Genomic DNA, 27,234 nt, shown 5'->3' with positions numbered 1-27,234 from the left:
GGTGGGAGGGGAGATAGATCAGCTTTATTTATGAAAAAAAAGATCACTGACCAAACAATAAAAAGCCAAAACTAAAAAGACATTTTTAGTTACAATGTGAGCTGAAATTTTGTATTTCTTTATGAATTCAATTTTAAAAAGAGAAATGTCTGAAATCAGCAATGGACAGGTCCTTAATCCACTTTTAAATCTTTCCCCACAAGCATGGCAGTCACGGGGTGCATACACGCCTTGTGCTCTTGGTAGGTACGGATGGCTTGATCGTGGGATTTGTCAAAGGCAGCAAGGTCCCTGCATTTAAAAAAAAAAAAAAAAAGAAAGAAAGATGGATAATGACTTATTTCGGCAAATTTTATTATACTTGCAAAGCAAACAGATTAATAATAGATATTTATGTGTTGGTTATATTTTTTTCAGAATTCCTGCCAAATTCACAGTCAAAACAACTTCACCGAGATATTCTTAAATTGTATCTTGTGGCCAAGATACAACTTTTTTCACTTTTACCAAGCATTCCTTTATTATATGTCAAGCAACCTATTCTACCTTATTGCAACATTTGAATCAAAAAGGTTTGGCTTTACCCGTTTGATCCTTCTCGCATTTAACTTCAGACACTTTTTTCTTGTCCTTCCCTACTCATCAATTATCTTCTACTTGCTTTTAAAGATCTTTTTGTGTATATAAGATTATCTTTGATTTATTTCCTTTTCACCAGGGTCTAACCCTATTTGGCTCATAATAGGTAATCCATATATAATCCTTCTAAAAAACTAATGAAATCATCTCAAATTTTAAATATTTAGAAGTGTTAATTCCTATTCCAAAATTGTGTCTATAATCCTTAAGAGATTTAAAAATATTATTTTTAGATTGCATTTTACAAAGTATTTTAGCAACATTAAAAACATCTGTTTAAGATTTTTCTTCCCCATTCCTTATATAAAGTCAAAGCATAGTGAGACTTGGTTCTTACTTGAATAAGGGTCGTGTAAACTTCATTCTTCCTTGTTCAGTCGCCATTTTTAGAGCCAAAGGAATTGCTTCCTCCCATTTCGATTGAATGCAGAGTCGTAACCATCTAAAAGGAGGATTTTTAGGGGGTATAGGGTAGGAAATGAGGAGGAAGAAGCAGGATATGACAGGTATATCTGAAAATTACTTTTGTAATGATGAATAATCCCATTATAGTTACACTGTACACCACTTTATATTATGTCTTTATTCTGAGAATCTCAAATCCTTATACATACCATTCAATAATTGGAGAAGAGAAAGAAGAAGAGTTTGTTCTTGAAAAAGATCATATGTTTTAAAAGGTTTGGATTATATAGGTGCTCATAGACCTTACATATGCAATTTCAGAAGGAATTAAACTTTGATTTAAGCTCACGCTACAAATTTGAATTAAGAAAGATGAACAGAATCAAAGATTTCTAACTATTCCCATTTCAGAGTCCAATAGGAAGAATGCCTATTTACCAATGAATCCTTAATTCTAATTTTTTTAAAGTCAAGAGAAGCTTAGAATAAATTCTAACAAAAAAATTAGTACTATCATCTTACAGATATTGCAACTATTCCTTAAAGACCATTATAATTATGTATATAGATGCAGTAAATTTGAAAAGGATTTTTCAAGACTCATGTATGTCTCATATGCTGCTTTCCCTTTCTCCGCTTTTTAAACTAGTTTCCCACTTTCTTCCACAGAGACAAGTTAAAATGATGTACCTGAATCGTATTTCAGAATTGTTAATGGCATTGAAGTTGTACACCTCTTGCATTCGCTTTATGTGCCCCAATGGAAGAGGTGCCTAGAGCAAAATAAAGAAGTATAATGTATCATTTCAACAGGATTCCTTGGAAGAAAGGAGCTGGAGAGAAATTCTTAGCCAGATTAAAATCCTCAATATTTTATAAAATAGAAATAAGTTAGATAAAAATGAAAGAAATAAATGCACACTAAAATAAATTTTGTGCAAATTTATTCTGAATAAGGATATTCTACTAGGAGCCAAGGGATAATTTAATTTGCTAGGTACATGGAGAGGTAAATGAGAAGTACTCTCTTCAGACTTTCTGGTATATGTAAATACTAACTTTCCGAACCTCTCCAGAGTCTTTCAAGTTCTTCCTTATACCTTAAATATCTTAAATTTATTCTGTTCTCCAGATTCAGTCACAGTTAATTTTTTTCCTCAGTGATTCCCCCAGCTTTATCTTTGTATGTTTCCTCCGAAATCCCTTTTGAATGATCTATACCCCTACAAAATAGCAGTTTTTAAACTTTTATATTACAGACCCTTTTCAGAATCTGATGACTAATACGGACCCTTTCCTGAGGGGAGGTGGGATACATTTACCGTATAAACACAAAGTTGTATGTACAGTTTCAGGGGGCTCATAAACTCCCGTGCCCAGGTTAACCCGCGCTAAAGCGAGAACAAGCTTGGGGGAAGGAGAGAAAGCAGCGCTCAGTTTGGCCAGGCGGAGCTCTGGCGGTGCCCGCGGGATGCAGGCGGAGGAATCAGGAGGTAGATGAAAACCTCCCGCTGCAGCCGCTACCGCGTCTTACAGAACGCTCGCCCACACTCGGCTCTCGCTGACTGCTGGACCCTTCCCAGATTGTTTCGTTTCAACCAATCTCTAAGTGCAGCCGGGTAGGCCAGCTGGTTAAGGTCACCTCCTAGGTCACCTCGTTACTTTCCCAATGTGTGCTGTGCCTGCTCGCCAGTCAGCCCATCATGCTTTCTCTCTTCGTGGTTCCAGGCCACACGGCAGGCGGGGCTACAGAAATGTGTGAAACCGCCGTGATGGCTTCATGCACTAACGGGTTCTCTAAGACTCCCGTTGCTTTAAATTTCTCTTCCTCATTTTTTTTTTTTTTAAAGGAACTCCTTTATTTACTTATTTATTTATTTATTTATGGCTGTGTTGGGTCTCCGTTTCTGTGCCAGGGCTTTCTCTAGTTGCAGCAAGTGGGGGCCACTCTTCATCGCGGTGCGCGGGCCTCTCACTATCGCAGCCTCTCTTGTTGCGGAGCACAGGCTCCAGACGCGCAGGCTCAGTAGTTGTGGCTCCCGGGCCTAGTTGCTCCGCGGCATGTGGGATCTTCCCAGACCAGGGCTCGAACCCGTGTCCCCTGCATTGGCAGGCAGACTCTCAACCACTGCGCCACCAGGGAAGCCCCCCCGTTCCTCATTTTGCATCAGTTCCATAGGAAATTCTGTTCAAAGTCTTCTTCCATCCCTCTCAAGGTCTTTAGACCTAAGAGCTCCCTGTCATGTAATAGTAAAGACCCCATCACTATCTCCCTCTCCCATCTCCTCGCAGCTTCGCATATTCTTTTAGTTACCCGGCTTTGCAACCTTCAAATCTGCTTGGACTCCTTCCCGTTAACCCCCAATCCAGTCAGTCCCCAAACCCCATGCTCCGTGCTGTGTGTTCTCCCTCTCACTGTCCTGTTCTTTCCCTTCCCGCCAGCTCCCTCCTGCCTGTCCTGGACTCCTGTGAGTCTCCCAACTAACTTCACCCCCAGCGTTCCTCATGTCAATCCAGCCTCCCCAACACCAGCGGAATAGTCATCATAATCCATCATTTCATCAGATGACTCTCTTGTTAAAAATGTTAAATCCTCTGCGACTGCCTGGAATCAAATCTAATATTCTTAGCTTGGCATTCAAGACACAGCACATCAGATCCCAGAAGTCTTTCTAGCGTTCTCTTCATTAACCTCTTTCCCAGGGCCACGACTTCCTCCTCCTGTCACGCTCTGTCACTTGCTGCTTCTTCCAACTTGAATTTCTATCTCCCTGCTGACTCTGCTCTTCTCAAATCAAGCCCCACTCCTCCAAAATCCTTCCTGATTACCCCAGTTGGAAGGGAGTCCTTCTTCGCTTTTTTCTCAAATGACACCTAAAATCCCTCCTTTTATTGCTAAATTTTGCACTTGTGACCTTTCCTACTAGATTATAAACTTTTTGAGGACCCGGCATATTTCTTTTTATATTCAGCACAATACTAAACATAGCAGGCATTCAATAAATGTTTTTAAGTAAACGAATGGATTTTACCAAACCATTTTTTCTGTTAGTTTCCACATGGATATTTTTTCCAAGTGGGGTTCAACCATAAATGCTGTGCCTTTATGCCCATTTTAATTTCTAATATTTTGAGCTAGTACTTACTTTCTGGAGCATCTGTGCTAAAAATTCATTCACCTGATGAGAAGAGAAGTCTTTTAGGTCTGCTGAGCTGAATGAATTTAAATCATCTTCTTTGCCCTGAAATAAATGTTGCCTGATTACTGCCATTCATGAACGATTCAATAATATGTATTGGTTTATCTGACATAAAAGTAAAAGAAAGAGAAATACAAGGATGCATAAGACTATAAAAAATAAATTTGAACATTAGCTATTTTAATCATTCTGAGATGGCGTCACTATAACTTAAAGAGCTGATATGACTCCTAAATCTATATTACTTAAGAAAAATTAGACTATTAATAGTAACAGTGGAGGAAACTTTTGACAACATCTGTACAATTCACTATATATAGATTTCCAAAGCAAAGAAATGCTACAAAAAGCATGTCAACTATTTATAGGCCAATTCAAAAATTTGGGTAAATAATCAAATTGCATATTCTTTTAAATATCACACTAATGAACTCGTAAGGCCACGAACAGATCTTTCCCTTCATCTTCACACATTCTATTTTCCCCACTTAATCTTGGAAATCATTTAAGGAAAAAAAAAAGTGGGTCTGTACTTTTCAACTTAGGATTCATTGTGAATTATCTTTGAGGAAATGATTGAGGAACATTAAAAAAAGCTTATCAAAATAAGTATTTAAAAAATCTTTTAAAATAGTTTTAAACTAGGGTTTCTTTTAACTTTAAAAGAAATATATGCAAAGGTTAAAAAAAATCAAATAGGACCAAATGAAAAATTCCTTTGCTTTTGCTCCCTGTCTCCAAGTCCCACTCCTCAGGAACCTATATTAATATGTATATCCTTCCAGAAAATTTAATGTATGCATATACATCCTTGTAAAGAATCATTATTTTACATCTTCCTCCCCCTTCAAAACACCCTTAATATCAGAACTTCCTCCCTCTTTAGAACCTCACCTAAATATTAGAACTTACAGATCTCATTCTCTGCTCAAAAACATGCAAATTTAAACTACCTATTGAGGATATATTTATTAGTGGTAAAAACAAAGAGCAGGGGAATGATAAACCAAAATTCATGGTCATGGTTACATGGCAGGGCAAGATGGGTGGAGAGAAGGATGAGATGGGCAAAGCATTGACAGAGGAGGTACATATGTGTACAACCAGCCTACTGCTCTGATAAGAAGTTGTTAGATTTTATATTTGCTTACAAAAAAATCTTGAACTTAGATCTAAAAAGTCAGTAATGCTCTAACTTTGTTATGATGTTATGAGACTCTCCAAAAAGATGTTTATATTTTATTTAATATTAGGGTATCTTTTGCCATGGTTTCTTGTTCCATTTTCCCGATTTGCCTTACTCCTGATTTGGTTTCTCTTCCTTCCTCTGACCCTTAATGGGTCTCCCAATACCTGGAGCCTTCTACTCCTCTCTCTTATTCTCCACACCCAGACAAACTTTGGTGCAAACTATCATACCTCCCTATCTATTCTTCTAAGAGCCCATTCATCTTTCCTAAAAATCACTTACTCTTCTCTAAGAGGCCTATATTCCCCCACCCCTTTCCCTTTTAAGAGCAAGAAAAATCAGAACTAATACCATCAACATCCATTTGTTTTCCCCCTCAAGCTTAACTTTACACATTGAGGGCTGGTATAATATCATTTTGGATAAACTGGACTTAGGAATAGTAACTCCAAATACATGAGTTCATAAGTAAAGCACCACTCCCCCACTTCATTGAGTAGAGACACATTTGTACAATTCAAAAAGGAGTCAAAAATCATACATTACTACTCACAGTAATCCATCTTTGACTTAAGGCAATACAAGCATTTGTCAGAGTCATATCATAACTGCAAAGATTCAGAATATTAGAGATTACATTTTATAAAAAGGCACATGCTTTTGCATCATTGCCATTTTGAAGTTACAGAACATACTTAAATTTCAAAGTTCTTTGAAAATAAAGATAAACAACTCCAGAGTGATGGAAATAGGAAATCTTCTACCTGACTTAAAGATTACTGGTATCCTCTAAGAACACAGAAATCCAACTGGATACCAAATTAATGAAACCCTGGATTATTCTTTGGAGAGAATGCCAAACATCTCAGCAGAGACCGTCACATGCTTCTGCAGTGTATGCTGAAGGGGCTGGGGCTGAGTTGAGCGTATTGTTTCCCGGATGGCAGGAACAGTTCCAGGCACTCAGGACAACATGGTAAACACCACAAAGTCCTTGCTCTCGTGGCTTTTCCTTTCTGTCGTTCCAACCATCTAAACATCCAACAGATCTGCGAGCAACTGCTATGTGACAGGCACTGTTCTAGACAATGGGGAAATAATGGTGGCACCCTTGGGAGACTCCGAAATCATGTGATTTTGATCCTCTCTTTTCAGAAGAAAGCAGAATTCACGAACTCTGACCATTAAGCAGAGCAAGTTATGCTAAGGTTTATGTGTTCTCAACTTGGAAGACAAATCATACATTTTGCAGCAATGGAAGAGACCACGTAATGTGTGCAAAATTCTTGTAAAACATCCCTCTTTGTCCATAAGTCATGCTTACTTGCTGTGAAATGTATCTGTTAGAGAACAGAGGGGTACCTGCCCCGCAGGGCCTAAATGAGGTAAGTTTTGATTAGAAGTGACCACTGAACTTGCTTTCAGAGAGTTTGTGCCCTGGGGGAGATAATAAAGGGGTCAAAGCAGTGACCTTCTTTGAATCAGCTTCCAGTTTATCTTCATGAAGTAGGCTGTGGACAGTAGGCAAGCCCTTTTGTTTGCCCTCAAGACCAAGTGGGACCAGAGGTCCTTGACTGTGCAGGCAGTTCATCACCTTCAATTAGAACATGACTTAGCACCGATTTCATAAGGAACACCAGGAGAGTAAAAAAAAGACCTTTGGCTGGTCTGTTTCTTGGTGCCTGAAACTTCCGTCTCATTGTAATGAACAAAATTAAATAAGGATTAGCCCAGGGAGGGGAAGCAACCCTTACTTAGGGCAAGGTCCTAAGAAAAGTAATGAGTGAATCAGGTATGAGCCCTGTTCTCATGGTGCTTCAACGTAGTGAAGGAGAAAGACTTAATACTCACTCACACAAATCTAAGATTATGACTGTGGAGCCGTGAAGAGGCGACACACAGCACCAAGAAACCTGAAACGGGAGACTTGACCTAGTTAGAGAAGTCAAGGAATGCTTTCGTGAGGAAGTGGCTCTTGAGTTGCGATTGGAATTAAGTGGGTAAAGAGTACTGAGGGTGGAGGGAGCAGCAAGTTCCTGGCTGCAACATGGGGTAGTGAGCACCTCCTAATACGATTCTTGGAAGACCAGGGTTCAGGTCCCTGATTTGAGGAAGGTGTTTAGTTTAAAAGACAGTGTAATGGAGTGTTTACGACGACGAGGATTTGAATCTCAACTCTCATGACTTGCTGTGCAGCATTCAGCAAGACATGTTACCCTAGCTAAGCCTCACGTGCCTCCTCTGGAAGTGAGGGTGGTAACTTACGACACTGCTGTAATGAGGAACATGATGCTTCTATGTTATTTTTCTTACTGCAAACGTTTTCAAGGAAAGGGCAATATCTTTTTCTTTTCTGTATCTCTCACCATCCTTGTGCAGAAAGGAGGCACTCGATAATTACCTGCAATGAACTGAACTAATTTATATTTATAATATCATCGAAATGACTTTTTTGACCTCAGGGTTAAGGTTCTAACTCCTAAGAACTCAACTCTCATCACAAACTAGGAATAGCTTAAGGAAGGCATAAAACCCTTTCAGATATTTTGAGGAGCTCTAGGATTTAGGAGAAGGAGAAGGAAAAGCATTAGTAGTTAAGTACTGACTTGGGCTTCACAGGGGGCAGTCCAGGAGAGTACAGCCAGGCGTTCCAATCAACTTGATTTAGAGTATCAACCTGAGAACAGAAGGAACACCCAGTTTGCTACTGAACATCTTTTCTCTTGGAAAAAAAAAAAAATTTAAAACTGACTTTTAGGACCTCAAATCTATAATTTTGTCTACACTGACATGTCAAGATAATTTCTAAGTCTCTTTTCTAAAATAAATTTATGTTAATCAGTAATGTTCTTTTAAATAATTAAAATAGGAAAATTAAGTACACGCACAAATTTCTGAAACATACCACTGTAGATTGCTCTGAAAAAGGAAAATTCTACACATTAGTTCATACTGTTGAGATCACATTTTAAACAGGAAAACACTGAATGAAAGATTGAATCTTAAATTCTAAACTAACACTACTATTAAGTAATTCAAATCAACCTAACAAATAGCCATTAAATGAAGATATATTGAGCATGCACAATAAGAAAGGTTTTAAAATCCAACCTTATCTTTAAAGTGGGAATACAGGAAATCTTTCCAGTCATCAGTGGTTATGCTCTTGTAGGAAAATTTCTCAACATAAGCCTTTAAGAATCCTAGGAAAACCTCTAAGAGTTTTTAAAAAAGAAGAAAAGAAAAAAGAAGTCAGTTAATAGAAAGGTAATTAGTTAACACATTTTTGGGTGCCTTGCATTGTACCAAACCACGGAGAACAGAGAACATTCAGAAAATAGGGAAACCAATGAGGACTTTAAGAGTAAAAGAATGTTCAAAAACAGAGGTAGGACTTAAGTTGTACCTTGAAGAACATATGTAATTTGTTGGAAGGCAGAAGAGAAATCCTAATTAGAGGTAAGGGGATGACACAAGACACAAAAAAAGGAATACACAACACAGGTTCCAAAACCAACGATCTTTGTATAACTTGAAAAGAGGAAAATAAGATTCGACAGACAGAATGGATCCAGATGAGGGAGGGCATTCAAAGTCCATTGACTAAGGAGAGTACTTTTAAATGCCCACCAATGGGGAAGGTTACATAAACTCAGCACACAAATATAATGAAATACTATGATGGCATTAAAAAGCACAAGATAGATTTGTTAGTTCTGACATGGAAGGATGTATGTAAAATATTGTTGAATTAAAAAATAAATGTTGAAGAAATATATAGTATGATCCATTTTCTGTAATTAAAGTAACTATATGTATATATATCTATATATGTCTGTTCACTTACACTTTGAAAAAGATCTGGAGCCATACACACCAAACTGAAGGACCCTCACTTATGACTCTTACAAATTTCTGTACCACACAAAATTTTTTTCAATGAGCACATACTAGTTTCCTAATTTTTAAAATACTGATGAGCTTTTTTTAAGTCAAGCAGCATAATTTAGAACGCAGAGGTTAGTCAAGGTTTTAAGTAGAGAGGTAACATTAGAAAACGATACAGATTTCTTTAGCAGCCACATAAAAAATGGAAGGATAAAATGGAGCAAAAGCAACAGTTAAAAATTCTTTCTTTTACCCTCAAAGCAAAAAAATCAGAAAATGCCAACTGCTTGCCTGGTCCTCCAAGAAGCTGTTCAAGGTAAAAGAGTAAAGCAAAGCCCTTCTCATACGGAACTGAAGAATAAGCCACGTCAGGGTCTACGTTCGTCAGATCAACCACAAGTTTGGTGAAAGGATGTGTCTCTCCAAAAGTCTTTATCTGTGAGATGCAAAATTAGAGGAATGTTCAAATATGAAGTCTGGTTACCACCATGTACACAAGCTAGTAAGAAGTGTTACTACACTCAGTGGCATAACTTTAGGGGAATTTAGAACTTAAACTAGAGACTGGAAACTGTAGGATATGTTAGTACACATTTCTGGAAGTCTATTAACGGAATGCCTACTAGCGTAAGGTTCCGTGATATTTCTTGCTCAATAAAAGACTAGAAAAATGTTTTAATGCCTGGTTAACAAATTCAGCTCTCAGGAGACAGCATTTAAAAATGACATAAATACACCAAATAAAATTCAAACAGAGTAGCCAACTATATTATTGCAAAGCCCCGGTGAGGTCCTACTGGTCATGAACATGACCTTACACAGGATAACGACTAACAGGTAACAACAGAACGTCACACCAGCATCTGCTTGATTTCCCACACTGGTAAAAATGACTTTCTTACTGCTACTTAGTAAAGCTGCTTTACAATCTGAATTTTTGAACACCTACACAACTTGGGATGAATGCTTTTAAAAGTATGACTCATTTACCGAATTCTGGAGTTCTCCCCATCCTCCCAGAGCATGAAAATGTCTGAACTTTTCACCAAACAACCGTCCACAAATGTGGCGTTCCAAGTATACAGTGTGTCCTTCATTTAACCTGAAAATAATTGAAAAATAAAAACACTGACACAGCTGAGAGAAAAAGGCACTGCAATCAACAAGATATTTTCTTTTTGGTGTTTCTACAGAGCAAAGCAATTGTAAAGACTTGACTATGAATACTCAAGTATAAGCAGACTGCTCTGCGTGGCTTCCTTGCATTCAGTTCAGAACAATGGGAAGCCCAGCCCAGCAGATGGAAGCAGGGGAAATGAAGCCAGGGCTCTGGTTTTATGTGTCCATGTATTAAAATGTGACCATACCAGGAACTAAACAGCATCAACTGAAAACCTCTATTCTACCTGACATTGTTATAAGTATTACAGAATTTTTTAAAAATCCCTGTCTACCAAAGAGATGATAACAAAGGTATACACACAAAACAATTCAAGGTGGTGGAAGGCAGGGAAAGAAATCAATAACAAGAACCCATAAAGAAATAATAATAATAAATCTTACCAGAAGTGATCCCAAGTTTTGTTGGTCACTAGATTTCCTGTCCAACTATGAGATATTTCATGTGCAATAACCTAAAGGAAATAGTGGAAGTGATTAATGGTGAAATTGATTATCTTAACCTAAAATAACTCATTATGTAAGCATTCTAGTTCTTCCAATTCCACATTGTTCAATTTATTTTTTTCCACATTGTTCAAGTTTTTTTTAACATTAGCTGAGATATTCAAGGAATTATTCAGTTCAGCAAAAAAAAAAAAAAAAAAAAAAATCACAATTTAGCCAAAGATAAAAAAAGTATAGTATAGTTTACAAAATTAGAAACAAAATATTATTTAGAAAATAATAAATGGATACATCACTCTATTAAAAAATATTTCATAAACATATGAAGAGATCAAACCATAAAATGTTCTTAAATCTGTTAAATCCTACTGATTATGTAGTAATGTCTTGCAACTAGAATCCCCAAGTTATCTTTTATAATCATGTCTTCGATATAATGACACAATGGATATTTTAAAATCACTTGACTGAATACTTCTTGAGGATAAGACCGTGATAATAAATTTTCACTTACGTTGGAGAGTGACTTGTCACCTGCCTAAAAAAGAAGAAAATTACCTTAGTATTTCAGAAATCAAATTACAGACTATATCTAAAAGACTGCCTATGTCAAGACACAGTATTCCAGCATTTATGGTCCACTGTATTTCTGCTGTGGCACTCCAAAGAGTTCAAAAGCAACATGTACTGAAGAAATTTTTTAAAATGCAGGATTAAAACATAGCATTATTCTTTCTCTCCCTAATCTTGGGAATTTTTCCAATACCACAGGAACCAGTATACCTGTCTCTAATTAACTTGCAGGAAACATTTCTCCTCTTCTATTTTTTTATATCCACTCTTATTCACTCTTAGGTACCTTCATTCTCTCCTTATTACCTGCAGTATATTTAAGAAAAGTCTGTAGTGTCCTATAGTGTGTTTTACTTATTTAGTTGCTAATCCATTACTCACTTGGTTCTAGGAAGGATTTAAAGTAGCGAACAAAGGCATATAAAATATAGCTATATACTGTGGGCTAATTCTTTCCTAGTTATGGTAAACTGAGTTTTTTGTTTTTTAACCAGTACCTATATGCCAAGTGTAACTGGTATAGTTTCTTTGGACACACAATTCATCAATAGACTGTTGTTACACAGCCCTCCCTCCCCCAGCATCCCAAAGCACCTTGAACACTATATTCTTTTCTCCCAAGTGGCCAAATTATTTTCTTTAGAAAGTTGAGGTGATGATAATAATCACAATAAGCAGTCAAATAAGAAACAAGGGTTACATAAATAAAAGCCTTTTATTATTTAAAAAAGTCTTTTTATTATTAGGAGTCTAAGGTTCTTCATACCTAGGTTTATGTTTGAGGAAAAGTCAACTTCAAATGAAGAAAAATTTACACTTACCAGCAGAGTAGGAGTTACAAAAGTGAGGCAGGGATGTTCCATGCCGCCGTACGGGAAGGATGGCGGCAGGACCAATAGGTCATACTGCCCCCAAATATATGGGCCTCCCAGATCTTCTGCAATTTTAAGCATAGATTCAGTCTGCAAAATTAATGTATATATATTTGTATGTCTTAATCATTGCCATAATAAATTTCTTGAAAGTGTACATTGCTTTCTGTGAAGGCTATGAGTTAATGGTGCTTATTTTAAATGAAAATGATACCCAAAAATGCATCAACTGCAAACACCTAAAGTAAGATATACTCTTTGATTCTTTTACCACATTACTTAAAAGCACCGCATTTCATACTCAAAATCTTAAATCTACCATCTACCACAGTTATTAAAAAGGGTAACTTTATGACGAACCTCAGAAAATTCGTAAGCAGACTTTTCCACCTGCTCTTTCTCAGACCATACCAATGTCCTTGGGCCAATCTGCCTGCAAAATGGAAAAGCTTAATAAAAATGAAATTCAAAGCAAATTACTCACCTGGTTCTAGGAACGATTTAAACTGTTGTACACAAATCCTTACAGAAGCAGTGTGATGTACCACGTGCTTATGGGGAGGAGGTGAGGCGAAACGGCTTCTCTGAGGTACAAACCTCCTGTTGTGAATGTGGCAATAAGTCTGCATGTCTATAAGGGGGTGCAGTCTGGGCCACGTGAAAACTTGACGTGAAGCGCCCCCAAAGGTTAGCTTACTGGCTCTGGTAAGACCTTTAGGGATCTAGTTTCTTCCCTCAATCTTACAACTATAGAAACCCCAGTCACGGCTCAGTAAGAGATTATTCCAGAAGGGGGCGGATGTAAACTCTGTTATGCACTTAAAGGCTGAACACTTTTAAATAAGAAGAAACAAACAGAGAGAGACGGAAATCCTGTCACATGCTGTAACATGGAAGAAACTTAAGGACATTATGCTAAGTGAAATAAGGCAGTTACAGAAGAACAAGTACTCTACGATTCCACTTACGAGGTATATAAAGTAGTCAGACTCAGAGAAACAGAAAGTAGAACAATGGTTACCAGGTACTGGAGGGAGGTGGAAATGGGAGTTGTTGTTTAAAGGGTACAGAGTTTACAGAGTTTCAGTTTTCCAAGATGAAAAAGTTCTGGAGATCTGTTTCATAACAACATGAATATACTTAACACTAGTGACTACTGAACTATACATTTAAAACTGGTTGAGACAGTAAATTTTGTGGGTTTTTTTTTTTTAACCACAATAAAAAAAGAAGAAACAAATAGAACTATATATCACTTATATAGGACTAGAACTCAAAAATATTTTTTTCATGTAAATTTCATCTTAAAACTGTTATGCAATGCCAAACCCCAAACAATAAGTCTTTGCCTTGATATCCTGGCCCAGAGAGGCAGTGGATTCTAGGGCAGGGCCTCTCAAACTTCAATGTGCATACAAACTATCTGGGGAGGTTGTTCAAATACAAATTTTGATTCGGTAGGTCTGGGGTAGGACCCAAGGACTTTCATTTCTAACCAGCTCCCAGGTGATGCCAAAGCTATTGGTTTGTAGACCACAGTGAGAAGCAATGGTAACCAGTGCTAGCCAATATAAATGAATGAGAGCCACAAATGTGAGCCACGTGTGTAATTTTAAATTGTCCAGTAGCCACATTTTTTAAAAAAGGCAAAGTGAAGCAGATGAAATTAATTTTAATAATATATTTTGTTTAAACCAAAATAGTATCATTTTGACATGTAATCAGCATAAAAGATTATTAATGAAATATTTTGCATTCTTTTTTTTCATATGAAGTCTTTAGAAATCCAGTGTGTATTTTACACTTCCAGCACATCTCAAGCCTCATGTGGTTAGCGGCTGCCACTCCAGACAGCAGAGTTCTATGCCGCACGGGCTCTAAAGTCAGATGGTCTAGGATGGGTCCCGGCTCTGACATTTCCTAGCTCTGTGACTCTGAGCCAGTTATTTAAACTCACCGAACATCAGTTTCTTTATTGGTAAAATGAGAAAGAGTAATTGTATCCATTCCACAGAGTTGCGAGGATTCAAGGGCATGATGCCTTGGAGTTGGTACCTAATGAGACCTGATAACTGTCAGCTGCTGTGACAATTATTACAATTATCATTTAGTGAGTGCCTCCTATAGGCCAGGACCTTTACATATGTTAGGTCTGTTAATCCTCACAAAAATCCCTTGAAGTAAACATGATTATTTCTAGTTTTTAGGCGAAGAAGGTTAAACTCAGAGAGGTGAGTTGCCCAAGGAGGTAGATAGTTAACTGCTACAGCTGGAACTGGAATCTATATTTGCCTGATTTGTCCACTGTGTCCACATCCCTGGCAATTTAAAGAATGTGATTACTATAGCCATTCTTAATTTTCAGTTGTTTAGAAATAAGAACAAACAAGAAATTAAGAAAGAAGGGCACTCTAGCTGCTGGTAAAATTTTAACAAAATATCTTATATTTCTGTAATATTTATAGGCTTCCTAGTGCTTTAAAATAATTTATCTCATTTGTTGCACATAACCACCCAATGAAGTAGGAAAGGGGATATTATAATTTCGAGGATGAGGAAATGGAGGTTATGAGAAGTGACTTGTTCAAACTTAGATTCCAGATCTATAAAGGTAAGACCATGCTCATTCTGTAATACTTGGAAAGTCTAAGGGGTGAGTGGTAAAGATTTTTTTAATTTAAAATTAATTTGTTACTTACATTTCATGATTAGATTTGAATGTTTCTAGAGCTGTTGGCTTGATTTCTTGAGAAATACAAAAATGATCTACCAATTAATCCTGACAGAGGTTCAAGACACCTAAGGTTTAATCTTTTCATAAACTTCAAAATGTGTTCAAAGGCTCACCTGCTTTCTAAAGCTCCAACAACCAAAGCAATCAAGTAGCAGGGGATCGGAACCTAAAGGGGGCAAAAAACCACACACCAAATGCTCGAATTAGTGTTTAAAAATGTTACAGAATAAGACAATTCATATTCAGAAGTAAGTAAATTTCCTTTCAAATCTCCAAACATTAGTGTGGATTACTTTCCTTTTGTACTTCTCAAATGGTTCTCATTTTTGAGGGGGTCAAATAGTTCAAAACTGCGATATAAAAACATTTCAAAACGTCTATTTCCCTTTTATCCCATTAGCAAGGGAAGATTCTGAAATGTGAAAAACATGATTGCACATAGTATTACGAGGTACATTTTAAGCATTTCACAAAAATTAACGTATGAAAAGGCAACTATGCTTTTAAGTTTTTTGTCATTTTCTCTTGAATTAAAAAACTTTGTTTTAAATTCCTTTTTAAAACCACTCCTTGTATATTTGAGAGATATACAAAATAATCCAGCAACGAGAGAATGCTGAAGGTTTTGGAATCCTAGAAGCTGGGGTAGGGGCAAAATTGTCCACTGTGGCTTAGGTACCTGTTCTGCTAAGGAGGACGAAAGAAAACCATAATTCAAGAAGAGTCATGCACCCCAATGTTCACTGCAGCTCTATTTACAATAGCCAGGACATGGAAGTAACCTAGATGTCCATCGACAGATGAATGGATAAAGAAGATGTGGCACATATATACAATGGAATATTACTCAGCCATAAAAAGGAATGAAATTAAGTTATTTGTAGTGAGGTGGATGGACCTAGAGTTTGTCATACAGAGTGAAGTAAGTCAGAAAGAGAAAAACAAATACCGTATGCTAACACATATAAATGGAATCTGAAAAAAAAAAAAGTGGTCCTGAAGAACCTAGGGGCAAGATGGGAATAAAGACGCAGACCTACTAGAGAGTGGACTCGAGGACATGGGGAGAGGGAAGGGTAAGCTGGGACATAGTGAGAGAGTGGCATGGACATATATACACTACCAAAAGTAAAATAGCTAGCTAGTGGGAGGCAGCTGCATAGCACAGGGAGATCAGCTCGGTGCTTTGTGACTACCTAGACAGGTGGAATAGGGAGGGTGTGAGGGACGCTCAAGAGAGAGGTGATATGGGGATATATGTATACATACAGCTGATTCACTTTGTTGTACAGTAGAAAGTAACACAACATGGTAAAGCAATTACACTCCAATAAAAATATAAAAAAAAAATAAAAAGCATCAGTAAACACACACACACACACACAATTCATTAAAGGTCAAAGATACAAGTCAAACTACCAACTACTTAGGAATTTTTACTTAAAAGGACTGTAACAGAGTGGTTTTTGGTCTAAGACAGTTCTTCCATCTGTAAACACTACACCACCACACGCCCGAGCTCTGGTACCAGGGCAGGTCAAAGTGTAACTTAGAAACAGGAAACCTGCTACTGACTGGGATGTAGGGAAATGGGATCAGGCATGCCCCCTGCCATGCCTCTCCAGCACCCTCCTGCTTCAGTACAACGCTGCGAGCAGAACCAAATATTTTAAAAGCGCAAAAGAAAAAGAAATGAAGAAAACAAAAAGCAGGAGCTGCTTTCTAAATTCTGAAATATTTCAAAAGCCATTTTGCTCTCTGGATGGGTAAAAGCTATTTGTAGTTCACCACCAACTAAAACACAAAATCTAGACCCTAAGATCTTACTTTTTGGCTGAATCTGTATATCTTCCTGCTCGTGTCTTCTGGGTCAGGTGCTTCTCCATCACGAATGGCACTCATAAGTGCAACCAGTTCTTTAGGGACAGACACCTAATTGAGAAGGAAAAGATATAAATATATAAATAAAAAGTTCTATGTAAAATAACCTTTCCCCCCGCTTTTTGACTATTGATACAATAGACTATGAACCCAGTACATTCCTCTGTATCACTTTTATAAATAGAATTAGCAATATGTAAAACTGGCTTCTTTAAAAATGATGGTGACATATCTACCTGTCCATTCATCCATCCATATTAAGAGCATTTGGTAGAAACTAGGTTAAAATCCCAGCTCCGCCACTTACTAACTTCATGCACTTGGGCAAATAACTTCCCTGAGCCTCAGTTTCCCCCATCAAATGAGGGTAATAACTTCATAGGATTGTTGCAAGGAATAAATAATATAAATGAAGAGTTCAGCACCATGCCTGGCAATGGCAGCCACCAGCCCTGCTCCCCTCCACACCCTCAGAAGAGATTCAAAAGGATGTTATACTCACTTTAGATCAGAGAATACAATTCTGAAAAATTTAATATTTAACACATAAACTTGGAGTTACAAATTCTACTTTTTAAGGGTCATGAGTGTGAGAAACTTTTAAACTTATTGCTGAGAAATGTGAAATAATTTTCTCTGGAAGTTTGTATGGAAAAGATCCTTACGGGGCAAACTGTATGGTCACTTAAGTGTGTACCCTATCTCCATGATTCTGCAAGTCTTACCTCTAATGAATGCCAGAATAAAGGACCATCACCTGAATATTAATGATCTAGCAAACATCTATTCCAACAATGCTAGGCTTTCATGTTCTTCCTGCATGGCCCAGTCCTCAAAGCTATTACTGAGGCAGGCACAGAATCAGGACCTGCAGAATCAGTACTGCAACAACCACAGATCCTAGAGCTAAAAACTATTCAGGAAATACCTGGGCTCTGCTTCCTCCCTTCATTTAGGCAGTGATAGGTTATACAGATGACACAACTGAGGTTGTGAGGTCATAAGACTTGCCCAAGGTCATGCAGTTATTAAGTGGTGGAGAAGAGTCCAGGGATTCTTTTCTTTTAAATTTTTTTTAACATCTTTATTGGCGTATAATTGCTTTACAATGGTGTGTTAGTTTCTGCTTTAGAACAAAGTGAATCAGCTATACGTATACATATATCCCCATATCCCCTCCCTCTTGCGTCTCCCTCCCACCCTCCCTATCCCACCCCTCTAGGTGGTCACAAAGCACCGGAGTCCAGGGATTCTTGGCCTCCAAGTAAAGTTTTCTGCAGCACTATGCTAGGGGTGGTTTGGTTGTGGAACAATGTGGGAATCAAGAAGGCCCCATAAATACAGGTTGATCCTCAATTCTATTTGCCTGGTCTAAGTAAGTCTAGCCTCTGGGATAGTATTTATTTATTAATTATAGTCTACTTTTTCCTAAAAGGATTAGCAGTACCTACAACAAGAATAAGTTGGAAATGTATACAGATAAGTCTGCAATATATGCCCATTAGGATACCTAGATAGATATTTTTACATGGCTGTAAAGTGCATTTATAGAAACTTTAATCCTACAAATGTCAATTTTTTTAAGTTAAAAAGAGTTGCTCCCAAATTCTTGTTTTTAGGTCCAGAATTCTGAATTCCTTTTAAAATCAGAATGATTTATTTTATTTCATTTCATTTTTTGGCTGCGCCATGCAGCATGTGGGATCTCAGTTCCCCGACCAGGGATCAAACCTGCACCCCCGGCGGTGGAGTCCTAACCATTGGACCGCCAGCGAAGTCTCTGATACCCCTTTTTTTTATACTTATGTTTGAAACTGCCTTTAAAACAGAGATTCAAAATGGGATCCATAGCCTTTTTCTAACATATTTCAGGTAGAATTTAATTAAGTAAAGTATTTCTAGCTATACAAATTCAATTCTTATCTCTGCTTATCATTTATACCACATTTACTTATACGGATCATTTTGGAAAGATATCCCGTGTTCATGGATTGGAAGAATTCATATTGTTAAAATGTCCGTACTACCCAAAGAAATCCACAGATTTAATGTAATCCCTATTAAAATAATTGTATGGATCATTTAATTCAGTGAATAATTTCAGTGATGTTTACCTCTGCACTGTAGGTTAATTTCACAGAAGGAGTGTCCTGGCAAGGAAGAATCGCTCTACAATGGATTGCCTAGGAGAGGGAGGAAAAAAAAGAAACGGCTATTTCCCTGTCTCATAAATCAAGTCATTAAGAAATCATTACAATTGCAGCATTGTTCTTAGACACATTCTTTTTAAAGATAAAAGTGTCTCACATTTCTTCAGCTCTTTTAACGTAGCAAAAGTAGATCTGTGGATTAAAAAAATCTGGTTTTCCCTTTTAAGGTAATGGTCAACCTTCACATTTCAGCTGACGCATGAAGCAATGTTAAGCAGTGATTCCTGAGTAATAGTAGTGCCCAGTGAGAAGCTGTTAGGAACCCTGACAAAAAAGGGCTCTTTGGTGAAGTAAATTTGAGAACCATGGCATATTGCATGCCTGGGAGAGTCACTCGGAACATTAGCCTCCTGAAGGCTCTGAAAAGACCGATAATAAAGAAAGCTGTTTGAATTCTCATACTTATTTCAACACGAAACCCATTTTCCTCTGGTTAATTATTAACATCTAATGGGGCGCCAGTGTTCTAAGGAACACTGATTGGGAAACGTTGTTAGAGTCTTGACCTTTTGATCTTACAGCAAACTTTGAAAGTAAACACTAGGAAGACAAGGAAGGAGAAAGAAAAGTCTCTTTCAATACCATCTAGACATATTCATTCACATAATATGTAGAGTGTTTCTTTGCTTCCGTATCAATCTGTCATAAAGATCAGTTCCATTAAGAAGAATGACCAGAGTACCTATGATTTTATACCCTGGCCTGTTTACAGATAAGTCTGCATCTATTGCTGGTGAGCAAAGGAATCCCAGCCTCACTGAGATGGTCTACTGAGCTTAAAGGAACCCTGAACTAACATCTCTCTCTGAAGTTGTTATAAATCCCAGACCGACTTCATGCCTCTGCAAACTTCCTTCTATCCTCCAAACTCCAGCCCTTTTCACTTCAAATCTAATAGATTCTCCATAGATAGGAAATCCCAAATGACGTCTAGATGGATTAAGTAGAACTAGAAGAACCACCTGGTTCTCTCTCCCAAAATAAGGTTCCAAGACCATGCCTTTAGGGTTCCTTAAAGTCCCTGGTTATGTGGCTCAGCAATGCCAGGGGTGGGGTTTATATGTATTTCACTGGATAAGACCAAACCCAGAAAAATATGCATAGAGAATGGCCGTAAGCAAACTCATCAAACAAAATCATGTGTACCTGCTTCCTATCAACTATAATAATTTCTTAATTTAACTGAAATCTCTTTCCTCTATTTCAAAAACTGTGTCCAACAAGAAATGGAATAGTATGTTGAAAATTCACATTCTCCTGACTCACAAATCTTGCATTTCTTGCCAACGGACATTCCATACGAATTACTGATGAAAATCAGATAAGAGACAGAGAGTACATAATTGGTACATTCTTGCCTAGGACATGATATCTCTTCCAGATTAGTGAACTATGGGTTTCTTAGAAAAAAAAAAAATTTCAATTGGCAATAGAAAGTAAACACGTCTATACAGGTGTCAACATTGCTTCCTTTTTGATAGACTTGTTTTCAAATGTGAGCCTACCATAGTATCTATCACAGAGGAATATTAAAAGGATTAAATACGTGAAGTACCTTACACAGTGCTTGGAAATATAGTCAATGTTTAATGAAGCGAGTTCCTTTAATTGTAAACTATTTGATTACTAAAAGAATTAGTCTTTTTTTTTCAGAAGAAAGTTTGATACTTATTATCCTTGTGACAGATTGTCTCTAATTATGTGGTTCTTTATTCTTAGTTGTTACACAGAAAACAGATGTAGTCTAAACCATATCATTTTAAAGGTACATTCAATATATTTACATAATATGTACACTTGTAAATGTATAAGAAAAATCTGGAAAGGCAACACGCCAACTCAATGGTTACCTCTGGGCAATGGTGTCTGGAGAGGAATGGGAAATCTGATCTTTCCCTTTCCCCTTCTTTATTGTTAGCAATTTTCATAACCGGTACCTACTTTGTTTAACAGTGTTTTCCTTTCATTTTATGACCATTTATTGAGTTCCCACTCTATGCCAAGTTCTATGCTAGGTGCTGAGGATGTGAATATAAATATGACCTAGATAGTCCAATCTAGGTAGACATGTTTTCAAATTTGAAGGAAGTTTCTTTTTAAATGTAATATATGAATGTGTCAATAATGACAGGTATAAATGAAAATGTATGTAGTTTTAATAATATAGATAAAATAAAGTACTATCTTAGGTAAGATCCAGGTATCCATAAGACCACTGTCCACTTTGCTTCATTCAACTGCCTGAGCTGGGGATAATAAATCATTCCAAGTCCTTTTACCTGGCACTGACTAAAGAGATAGGGGTGTTCCTTCCCAGAAGTTTGTTCAGGAGTGAGCCACTGAAGAGCAGAAGATTTTGGAGATGTCTCAAAAGAAATTTCTATAACAATTTCTTGATTTCTGTATGAAAGGAACAAATACATTAGTAGAGTACAATTCAATCTAACTAAAATTTGAATTCATAATACATAAATAACACAAATAATATAAATAATATTTTACGAAGTCTCATCACTGATTTTTTTTTTTAAGATATATTTTCCCTTAACTTTTTTAAAAAAAATTAATTAATTAATTTATTTTTGGCTGTGTTGGGTCTTAGTTTCTGTGCGAGGGCTTTCTCTAGTTGTTGCGAGTGGGGACCACTCTTCATCGTGGTGCGCGGGCCTCTCACTGTCGCGGCCTCTCTTGTTGCGGAGCACAGGCTCCAGACGCACAGGCTCAGTAGTTGTGGCTCACAGGCCCAGTTGCTCCACAGCATGTGGGATCCTCCCAGACCAGGGCTCAAACCCGTGTCCCCTGCACTGGCAGGCAGACTCTCAAACACTGCGCCACCAGCGAAGCCCCTCATCACTGCTTGAGAGTAAGTTTTAGGAACGTTTGCCTCACATGTTCCTACCTGAATGCCAGCCTGTGGGTTCTTTTCTCTACATGGTAACTGCTTATGAAGATGTAACAGGAACTAATATTAGTTGAATACCCCAACTTTTTTTCTGTGATATCATGTAATCTTTTATAGTGGTGGGAAGGTAGAAGAAATAATTTTGGAACTTCAACTACCACCGTGGTGGGTGCCAGAGCATAACATAGGGCAGTGCTAGTCTGCAAACTGTTACTGGACAAGTTAAGTCAAGAACTTGAGAATAAATTCTTATGTCTGTTGAACCTGTAATAAAATATATGTGTTTGTATTTAATCTCTTCTTCCTAGGAATTCATTTTTATTGCATTTCACAAAAGTATCAGCCTGTGGCGGAGTGGAACTAACAAAAACTCGTCCTTCACTCCAGATAGATCGAGCAGCACTGTTAACGAGGAAACAGCAAGAGCCCTGGAGACCAGCGGCTGTGCCTGTGCTTGAACCTACCACTAACTGGTGCTGTGAATTTGGACAAATTATTCGACCTCCCTATGCGGTAGGTGCTTCATCTGTACAATATGGTTAATGATAGATCTCACAAATTATGTGTGAGAGTTTCTTTCTTTTTCTTAAATGGGAAGAGAAGGCATGAAAACACTGACCGCTGAAAGGTGGGGTAGATTGACCTTGTTCTAGGCCAACGGTTTTCCACCCTTTTTTCCCTCCCCAGTATATCTAGGAGTGGGATATACTCCCAATATGACAGTTCTGGCTACCGCTTTCTTAAATAAGTTACCTTCTCTCTCTGAGGTTCCCTTTCCTCGTCTATAAAATGCAGATCATACCACAAAGGGTCACTATAAGGATTAGATGAAAGAATACATCTCCAGCACTTTTTAAGTACATAGAAATGGTTCTATGTTTGCCACTGTTGTTATTCCATTAATAAAAGTGGCTGGCCTCTGGGGAGAAGGTGAAAAATGTGCAGCTTGTAAAGCTTCCCAGGTGATCCTGAAACGCCTCCTTAAGGTGGCATGCTCCCACCATCACTCTAGGTATTACTAAAATGATGAGTAAAGAAGTTAACAGTTATCAAAAGTCCTATTCTGGAGTACCTTATACAATGAACTTCTTTAATATCTTAAGAACATGTAATTTTCACTATCAGCTTCAATCGGAACAGCAGATTGGTAGGAGTAGTGTATCAGTTACTACACACACACAAACTAAAAATAGGAAATGAAAAAAATATCTAAATTACATAAAAATATATATCCCCCTTATTTAGCTATAAAAGAGAAAGATGAGAACATTCGTACTTGCACAGAGCAATAGGAAGAGAGATTTCCACTGGTGATCCTTTGTAACTTTGTCTTTCTCCAAGAGCGTATTTGACCTCTTGTCCATTGATGACCACTTTTTCTATTGTAAGGTCCTTTGTATCCAGAATCTAGAATTAAATTAATATTTTTATATGATAAGAATATAGTTTTAGGCACCAGAGAAAACTAATATAGCATATAGGCTAACTACAATGACTACAGAGTAGAACTGGTTGCTTAGGGAGAGTAAGATAGTGAAAGACAGGAATTAACGGAGTTGAAAGTTAGCATAGGTCCCAATTCATGGGACTTTAAACTTCCTGAAATTTTTGGGGGGCTCTAAGATTTGCATATATATTGTTAGGTAATTCTGGGACAGTCACACAAATTTCCAGCTTTAAGTAAAAGTCAGATCTAAATTAAAATGCCTTTGCTTCTGTCTCCTAAAACTTAACTTCTCTACTAGGAAAAAATCCATCTATAACTTGTTTCTTTCATCATGACTCCTCAATATATCTTACCATATATTTCTACCTAGAATTCATATAGTCCTACTGTTCTGTACTACTTTCATATATCCCCAAATTAAAACAAACCTTGGCACCTGTTAGGCAAATAAGTAGACTGTACCTCACTGCTGTTGTGTATCTAGAAAAAGCCCAACCTGGTATGGCAACTCTAACCAAATGACCCTGTAGAGGAGTAGGAGAGCATATCTACTTGCTATGGCCGATTAAAGACAACTGTTCTGGGCAGGAAGGGAGGGTCAGCAAGTGTCTGAGGATTTTCCATCCCAATAATCCTCTATCTGAGCCCTAGAAACCATACCCTTTCATTATCTCTCAACTACTTTTCTAGAATCTTCAATCTTTCTACGCCACAAGACTGTTTCCAATCAACCTAAACCAGCCTTCCATATTATTTTTAAAACGTCACTCAATCCTTCTGTCCACTCTGATAATTATTCTATTTTTCTCCTTCCTTTCTTAATCTTCAAGGGCAATCTATGGTTGTTATTTCCAATTCCTCATCAATCTCTCCTCCCTTCCCCCTCTTCAATCTGGCTTCTAGCTCCTCTGCCACAGAAAGGGCAGTCCTCCTGAACAACAGGTCTTTTCTGTTCAGTAACCTTGACCTCTGCCGCTCATAGCCCTAATGGACCGCAGCATCTGTTTGAAGCCCTCTCCTTGGCTGCTTTTACTTTACACATCAATGGTTCTCCTCCTTGTCTAATGGTTTTTTCCTCCCCCTCCTTTCTAACTCCTAAATATGGATATGTCCCTATGTGCTAGCCTTGGCCTTTTGGTTTTCTTACCGTATTCTTCATTCCCTAGTTCTCGCTCATGCCCACATCTTCACCTAGAACCTCTGTGCAGATGACTACCCGTCTATTTCACAGCTTCACCCCCTGCCCAGGACTTCAGCAGATATCTCTAACTGCCTGCTTGACATTTCCATGGGAAATGTCATCTCATATTCAATAGGCTTCTAAAAATTCTAAAAACAAAGCCACCACTGTGTCCCCTAAGTTTGCTCTCTCTGCTTATTTCTCTATTTCGTTGATGAAACTCCTCAACTTACCTAAGGTTTGAAACATTCAACTAATCCACAACTGATCCCACTTCCCAATCTCCCATAGCCAGTTAACAAGTTTTTCTTTTACACTGTCCTCATACTTTTTCTTTTCTTCTACCACCACCCTAGGTCAGGCCCTGAACTAGAACTGCTCACTAACCTTCCTACCTCTGGCATCTTTCCCTTGAAATCTGGCCTGGAATAGCATGAGGAGTTAGACTGCCAAGAAACAGCCACTTTCCAGTCACCTTTCTTTTGTATCAGTTAACTATGGTGATAAACTCAGGAAATTTTAACAATTTTATTCTTACCTCTCTAGAGTCAACAATTTTTGGTTGGGAAGAGATTTCCATCCTGGTTGTATTATTCTTTCCCTTTCTTTTTCTTTTTTTAAGAGCAGCCAAATTTGTTATGAGTATCACCTGTTTCCCTCCCAATGGGCAATTATTTCTTTTGGGGTACTCTCTTTTTTTTGGGTCCCTCAACTGTTGCCCTTACTCTGAATTAGACTGATATATCTTCCTGCATTTGCATATTCAGAAACATTAGATTTTATAGCTTAAGAGTAAGTTACTCCTTTGTTATATTCTGGCACCTATTTCTGAGTATCTGATTTGTTGTAAAAACTTGATTGGAGTATCTTATGTATATAAACTACTTACGTTTATACTACTCATAACCATAAGGGTGAATTATTTGGGTCATTTCCCAGTGGAACACATTCTACTTTCTGTGTTTCCTAAACTTTTCAAATCTGTTCTGAATCAGAAGACTACTATACCTATTTTTTGTGAAACCATTTTCGTATCCTCTGTGTTTGTTATAGCAGTTGGCCCGACCCTCTCCAGTAGCACTTACTGTACCACATTATAGTGATTTATTTCTCCATTAGACTGAGGGTTCTTAAAAAGAAAAAGTTACTTAGGCTTGCACTCCCAGGGTTTAACACAGTGCCGGAGAAACAGCAGGTGCCAAGTAATGCATGAAACAAGTCCTGGACCAAGAGAAAATAGAAAATGCAATGTTTAAGCTGTGTATCTCAAGTCCTGACCTCAGCTATCACTCCCAAATTACTTAAGAGATTTCCCTTCAAATTTCACGGATAAATGTTATTAAGCAATTGATCAAAAATAGTAATAAGAAAGAAAAACAAAGGAAACTGGATAGTTGACAATTTAGAATTAGTCATTTAAAAATCTTCTCTTGAGATTTGGGGAATGCAAAAACAGGCAGGTTTTTAGACTGGGACATTGAAGGGACATTCTTTTCAAAATTTAAGCACCCTGACTCTTGCTTACTCATGGAACAGAGGTAAACGTTTTATTTTCATAAATAAGTGAGAGTGCAAGGTCATATTAAGCAGTGATAAACTATCAAAATTCACTTTCTTTTAATAAAAAGAGAGATTGCATTGAAACAGGACTTAAGTTCAGCCGATCCTGCCTGGGCAAAGCTGTCTTCAATAAACGATAGCCTGGCACTTGAAGCAGACCAAAGTACAACCTATAGGGAAATAGTTATCATCTTGCTTATAATGCTTTAATTATTTATTTTCCTTATAGTACTTGGGGTGACTGCAAATCAATACATAGAGGAGTCGACCTATTTTTCAAATCATAATTAGTCTAGCAAATTGCTAAATCACAAAGTAAGAAAGTTACATGCTATATTAGTTCATATTAATGAATTCAAAGTACAGGCCTATTACTCAAGCAGGAAAAAATCATGAAAACAACCAACTCTTATCTAAACTTATTATGCCCAATTAACTGACCCTATTCATTTCCCTCCATCAAGTCTACAAAATACGTTATCTGATTGCTTATTGCTGGGCTTTGGTAGCTATTGCCACACTACTCTGTGCAAATACATTGTGGCTGGCCTTTTCTTGTTCCTCTTATTTCTAAAATGCTTATCTATGAAATTCTTCAGGTGAAAGGTACAATCCAAATACTATCAGACAATTTGAGTAAGAACACTGAAAACAGGTTATGTTGTACAGATAAAATAATTTAATAACATTCCACAAATCTAAACAAGTTTTTCGTCATTCAAGTGGCTAGAGAGCTTGTAGAAGTCATTTTCTAAAAAGCGCAATATTATTTGCTTCTGGGAACCAACTATTAACAAATTGTATTGAGACATCCTTAGAAAGCTTGAAGAGCTTAAATTATTAGAAGAGAAGAGTGATAAGAATCAAAGGTAGGAAGGACCATGAACCCGGAGAGAGCTGCATCTGGAGTTAGAAAGTAGAGACTGCA

At 37.4% G+C, this 27,234-nt stretch overlaps 1 protein-coding gene across 1 annotated transcript; it reads right to left on the bottom strand.

Annotated features, from left to right (window-relative positions):
• Nucleotides 1-2: 2 nt before the first annotated feature.
• On the bottom strand, nt 3-23,557 carry LTA4H (leukotriene A4 hydrolase). Its single transcript, XM_082419474.1, has 18 exons — nt 23,396-23,557; nt 21,497-21,617; nt 19,122-19,190; nt 16,954-17,058; nt 15,240-15,292; nt 12,753-12,825; nt 12,342-12,482; nt 11,462-11,485; nt 10,885-10,955; nt 10,312-10,423; nt 9,613-9,757; nt 8,545-8,648; nt 8,040-8,110; nt 5,987-6,041; nt 4,191-4,286; nt 1,735-1,817; nt 977-1,081; nt 3-291 (listed from the first exon to the last, which is right to left on the bottom strand). Exons 4-18 carry the CDS (start codon nt 17,026-17,028, stop codon nt 174-176), a joined length of 1,326 nt encoding a protein of 441 aa, XP_082275600.1. The 5' UTR covers nt 17,029-17,058; nt 19,122-19,190; nt 21,497-21,617; nt 23,396-23,557; the 3' UTR covers nt 3-173.
• Between the last annotated feature and the right edge of the window lie 3,677 nt (nt 23,558-27,234).

This window comes from Balaenoptera physalus, assembly GCF_965194825.1.
Source record: "Balaenoptera physalus genome assembly, chromosome: 13".
Taxonomy (NCBI): Eukaryota; Metazoa; Chordata; class Mammalia; order Artiodactyla; family Balaenopteridae; genus Balaenoptera; species Balaenoptera physalus.
The sequence above is the reverse complement of the archived record's forward strand: the minus strand, read 5'-3'. Positions and strand labels throughout refer to the sequence as shown.